At 40.6% G+C, this 6,000-nt stretch overlaps 1 protein-coding gene across 1 annotated transcript in view; it reads right to left on the bottom strand.

Moving 5' to 3' along the window:
- Window positions 1-2,220: 2,220 nt before the first annotated feature.
- Window positions 2,221-6,000, bottom strand: part of LOC147881031 (uncharacterized) — a 28,777-nt gene continuing 24,997 nt past the window's right edge. The window contains exons 3-5 of the mRNA XM_087370034.1: window positions 3,472-3,940; window positions 3,129-3,394; window positions 2,221-2,891 (exon numbers count right to left, since the gene is read on the bottom strand). Coding sequence (XP_087226160.1) covers window positions 2,681-2,891; window positions 3,129-3,394; window positions 3,472-3,940 — 946 coding nt within the window. The 3' untranslated portion in view covers window positions 2,221-2,680. The remainder of the gene's footprint in view (window positions 2,892-3,128; window positions 3,395-3,471; window positions 3,941-6,000) is intronic.

Below are 6,000 nucleotides of genomic sequence, written 5' to 3'. Positions count from 1 at the left end.
GTCTACATCAGCCATAAAACAATATAGATTCAAGATAAATTTCCAACCCATATTTCAAGTGACACGCAGGATTTGTTTTGCCCATATTAGAGTCAAGTCGGAGTCATCAGATTCCCTTGATATTTATTTTTGGCATAACATTCATATAACCTAAACAATTTTGAATTTTTGCTTTGTAGTTGTCAATTGAACCAATGATGTGACATGCATCTCTCTTTTGGCCTCTATTAGATTCAATTTAGAGTGGTATCCCTTTAACATATATTAAATGACATACATGTGATGAAGCCTTGATACAGTTTGCCAAGTCATGGATTTGAATAGTCACTTATGAAGTTGAACTTCTTGAGCGCCTTGTGTCTTCTAGAACATGTTTTTTTCAATACCTCATCATTAAATACATCTGAAAGGGATACCATTCTAAATTGAATAAAAGGATACCCTTAGATTAAATTTAGAGTGGTATCCCCATGACATTCAATAGGATGGAAACATGCATGAAGTCAATATTTATATTATTTCTTTATGTTTCCAAGTACCCCTATGGAGAGATTCTATTTGGAGAGTTTTTTACTACAAGTTTGTGAGTTCTCTGTTAGTTGTTTATGTTTTCAAGTTCTCTATTTGTTGTTTATGTTTATGTTTAAGAAGGTTTTTTTTGTTTATGTTTGCAAATTCTCTATTAGTTGTTTATGTTTACCATTTAAGGGGGATTATATTTGGCGACATTTATATTACTTCTTTATACCCACTAGGTGGGATTCTATTAGATGAGTTTTTTTCCTAGCGAGTTTGGCAAGATTTCTATTACTTCTTTATCTTCTTAGGAGCAAAAAAACTCACAAACTCACTAAGAAAAAACTTGCCAAATAGAATCCCTCAAACGGGGATGCCTTGGCTTTCTATGTTCACTGTTGGGGCAAGTTGTCGAAGTCCATGGATTAGGATATCCTTGTGCACTTTTCTTTTGAGCCTATCAAGGTTTTGGGTCTTATGGAGTAGTGTTTTTTGTCCCAAGTTGGTATCTAGAGTCCAACCCACATCACATTCCCTTGGGTTAATGGAGGATTTGGCTCAAGGGACGTGTCCCCATAAGATATTTGCATCGGGACCTTGAGGAGTGGAATTGGATTGACACAAAACTGAAAGAAGAGCCTCCTCCTCTTTTACTACATGATTATTCATGCCAAGGAAGTCTTAAGGATGGGAAGCCCACTAGAGAACCTCATTGTAATAATTTTTAAATTTGTGCTGAATTGCAGAAATCCTTCCGAAAAAGACTTTAGAAATCCCAGAGCATTTCAACATGTCATGCTTAAAGATCCAGTTGCACAAAGGCTTACATGGCTCCCAGATCCATCCTTCATATTGCCTTAGTATTTGGACAAAGACTGTGTGCACTTTGATGGCCATTTGAGTGACCATGCAGGATCTTCCCGGACGGCTTCTGCTAGAGAACTATTTTCCTCAATGAGTGGAGTGGACTCCTTATTTTTCTTTGAGTCCATCGGAAAGTTAAGGTGTCACTTCTAGCTCAACCTTATTGCTTTTCTAGCTCTCTAATGGGCACAATATTTTGCCCACTTAAGATGTTTTGTTTCTCATGCCTTGCATGATGTATTTTTACCATGAGCTTTGCTCTTGGGATATTTTGTATACTTCATAATTTATAAAGTCTTCATTGAAAAACAATCTTGCCAATTGCACAGGAATCACCTTTTGGTCTATGAAAACTTGAATACTCCTTACAATATGTCCTAGTATCCTATGAGCACACCCTCAATCGTAATTAATATGCTTACATTCCATCAAGTCTTGATATACTCTCTTCCTCTACTACTCAAAAGTTACACACATACTAGAAAGCAACTCAAAAGTTACACACATACTAGAAAGCAAATCATCATACTTTTTTTGTAATGGTCAAGAGTGTCACCATTGACTTTCCTAAACTGAATTAGCTTGATCAAGATGACATCCATATGAGTGAAAGTCACATTCATGTCAAACAACTTGTGACACTACATTTTATGGACCCATATCCACCATCCAAAAGAAGTCTAGGCAAGATAGTACTTCGATGGTTGTCATTAGATGGTTGATCAAATTTATCTTCCAGCCAACATTCAATTTGTGATCTAAGTCCAGATAATTAATTTGTTGTTTGTTAGTCAATTATTTAAAACCCATTTTGATGGCACTACAAAAATGTGGCTTCTAAGAATCTTGAACTGATCAATTTCTCATTAGCATGACACGGTTGTTCAAGTTTGTTCATTCAACCTTCAGTTCAACTCTTTCAAGGACGCCTAGCATATTTTGTGAGTTATGTGGACTTGGCGCACCCATACATGGATCTTCCCAAATTCCTTCATCATGTCAACCTTTACTTAGGCAATTCTTCGAAAACTTCAAAGTTCTATATGCCCACCCACAACTACTCCCATCGGAGGTGCCTGGGGTCAATCAAAGAAGTCAAACGACCGATTGGCGCATAACGTAGGGTGCTGTACAGCGGCTGTGGGCAGGCCCAATTGGTAGCCAGTGTTGCTTGCAAATATTTGGAGGAGCGATACCACCCTAAGCATATCTTGTGTGATGTGTGCACGCATCATGGAATGTTTGCAAAAAGAGCTCACCATAAGGTGATGGGAAAAAATATCCACTGTTCAAGGAGCAATTAACCTGCTACATTAATGAGTTCTTGCAGATCCTGCAGGTCAAGTAACACACTATTTATAGATGACTCCATTTTATTTATGACTTCAACCTGCTGAGAAAGATACCATGATACTCCTCTTCGTTTGAAAAGAGCTTCCATGGCCTTAGGGTGAATCAATGGTGCAGGGAGTGCTCTGAGCATATTCTCATTGAGTATGGTAGAATTCAAGCTGCAAATGAAAAGATATAGTCAATTCAGGCTATGACAGCAGAAGAATGCAGGCAATCAACTGTAACACCTCGTCCTAAAAAATGAATGATGAAGCACACTGAATATTTAAAAATGAATCTTGTTGCCACTCACTATCACACAATTTCGATGTGCATACCAAAAAATAGTAAGACACTTTCAACTTAGAAAAAATACAAAACATGAACATATATCTGAACATCCCCCCTTTACATACCTCTCCAGTATTTGCAACATGTTTGACAGCTCCCCGGTTTTGAAATATACATCAAACATGCCTCTTCCTCGTTTCTTGATATTGTCAACTTTACCAAAGGTTTCACATATAGAAAGAACCTTGCTCTCCTTGGTCTCTGGGCTTGCATTTGAAATTCTCACCACCGTCGTCAAGGGAGGGGGAGGATCTACTCTTTTTATTGGAAGCGCTTTTCCATTGATATACAACCAACGAGCAGCCAAAGCCTTCTCCTTGGCATCATCCGTCTAAAAGATAAAAGAGTCTCACTAAATGCAGCAATATCTTTATTATTTGCAAAATACAATTGGAGAAGTATGTATACCTTAAATTTGATAAAACTTGCACTGGTGCCATCATTTTTCGTCCTCCTAAAGCAGCCTACAATATCTCCATAGAGAGAGAGTAGTTTTGCCATCTGAGGGAGCTCAATATTGGGAGGCTGTTGCTCAACACAGACTGTGAATCCCACATCTGCAGGGGGATCAGTTGTTTTCTTAGAAGACGAGCCATTTTCAGTAGCTTTATTAGCCAAAGAAGAGTTATGCTGAGGAAACCCAGATCCAGCAGCTGCATTATCTGAGATTTTCTGCCCATTGTTTGCCTTTCCATTCATAGAGAGAATCTGAGCCCATTGCTTCTTTGTGTCACCTGTCATGCCAGTGCTACTTGGTACATTGCGAGAACAATCCAAACTCAAACTAGTTTCCTTTCTGTCACAACCCTGTTGAGTACTGTGACTGGTGGAACTCACACCAAATTCAGGGTTTTTGAAAATGTCGCTCACAATTTTACTGAAAGAGGAACGAAAAAGAAAGATCTCATATTACAAATAACAGGAATAATAAGCAACATATTTACATTCTTAAACAAAGGTCATGCACAATGATCACAATTACATCCTTATCTGCCCCCTGTCCCAAGCCTGCACGTCATACTAGGTGCAACAGATGACATATCGCATAGCAAGTTTATAGTACCAAAGAAATGTTCCCATATAAGAACCTGAGGAGTGTGTTCCTATGCCATGGACTCTGTTCCTTGGCTGTTTTTCACATAAGTATTGGGAAAGGGTGTTCCTTGTCTTCCCCAGCCACAGCCAAAGCCAAGAACACACTTTTTCCTCACACTCAAGAAAATGTGCCTGTGAACAAACTAAAAACATGCTTTCTGTATGGAACTCTGACTTTTTAAAATGTAAAAAACAGACAAAAGATACCAACCCTCGCAATATTGTAAGAGATGCCAATACAGCCAGCCAATTTGTTACCATTGATGATGCAAGATCTTAAACAAAGTAATTTGCAGCACTAATTTGCAGTTCAAGCCTATTTTTCTTTTTTCTTTTTTTTTTCACTAAAAAAACTCCTATGAAGTAGCAAAAAATCCCCAAGAGTAAATGCTCATAACAAGAGTACATCATGCATAGCATGAAAAAGGAAAACCCTAAGCGGGTAAAAAACCTGCTCATCAAGATGAAGATCCAAGGTTGAGGCTGAAAATGCCACCTCAACCTGTAGTGGACGCCAAGAAAAAAGAGGAGCCTCTCCACTCCCTGAGGAAGACAGTCCTTCTGGTAGAGGCATCCCAAGAAGGTGTTAGATATCAATGCTCCACTCTCATGTAACTACGCGGGAACCAACTAACTCTACTTGTAAGCCCCCCATATGAGGAGAAGGCATTTGAGTAGCTCAGTTATCTGGTAGGTCCTAGTTTGGACACCAAATGGGGGCCATGTGTGGCCTGATGGCTGGATGGCTTCAGATAGAGTTGGCACACTGCCAACTAGGCTACATGCAAGTGCGAGAAGGCATCCCATGACTGACCGCATTTAGGGTAGACGGAGCATTTCTCGAGGCAGCTCACTCTCGGGTTGCGGGTCCATTTGGAGCCCCAAATGATCCCGGATGGCTCTGGGCCGAACGGCAACCGTAGGTTAGTTGCTCTATTCTACGCCACGGTTCTATCGTGTGGTCGGTGGCCTATTTCGGGACCGACCTCTAGTCGGCCGTTTTGGGCGGACTAGGTCGGTCACCCAGTTGGGTCTAATTGACTACGAGTGGTGGCTATATAAGAGCAAGCCCGTGAAGCCCATTATCATCACTGGCTACAGCAACCCTGATTCCTTAGCATCCAGCCTCCGCCCTCTACTGTTTCTAGCACGCCATCAAAGCTTCTCACACAAGAGTGCACGGCTGGGAGGCAGCGCCATCTATTGTATCAATTTTATAGTAATCAAATTTTTTATTCTCCATACTATCTGCTTTTCTCTCTTGCATACGAGATCCTATTATTTGTTGAGCACAGACGTTGTATTGTTTTCTTATATGGTATCAGAGCTTGGGCTCTAACAAGAAGATTTAGTAGTGTGTTTCTGTTTGCGAGCAGATTGTGAGAGATGGCCCAGCCCACAAGACTGCGAATCCCACCGTTCAGCGAAAGCGGAAAGTTGGACGGCACTAACTATCCACTCTGGAAGTTCAAGATGAAGACCATCCTAAGCGCATACGAGCTTTGGGATACTGCTACTGGGATGGACGTGAAGCCGGTTGCGAGACCGAATCTAGCCAATGCAGGACAACAGATAGTACCAACTGCGGATGAGATTCTCGCGTGGATAAGAAGAAATGCAGATGCGCTATGTTCTATTGTCTACAGTGTAAGTGACTCTGTCATGGCGTTAATTCAACATGTCACCACAGCGGAGGAGGCATGGACAGTCTTGAAAAATCAGTACGAGACCACGAATCGGACACGGATTCAGAATCTGGAGACTTAACTCGCGAACGAGAAACTGTCTGAGTCTGAAACGGCAGAGAAGTTCATCACCAGGGTGAAGAATCTGCACGATCAG

The sequence above is a fragment of the Dipteris shenzhenensis genome, chromosome 31 (assembly GCF_047967505.1).
Source record: "Dipteris shenzhenensis isolate YYH24624 ecotype China chromosome 31, Dip_SZ_1.0, whole genome shotgun sequence".
Lineage (NCBI taxonomy): Eukaryota > Viridiplantae > Streptophyta > Polypodiopsida > Gleicheniales > Dipteridaceae > Dipteris > Dipteris shenzhenensis.
This window is presented reverse-complemented; position numbering and strand designations above follow the sequence as displayed.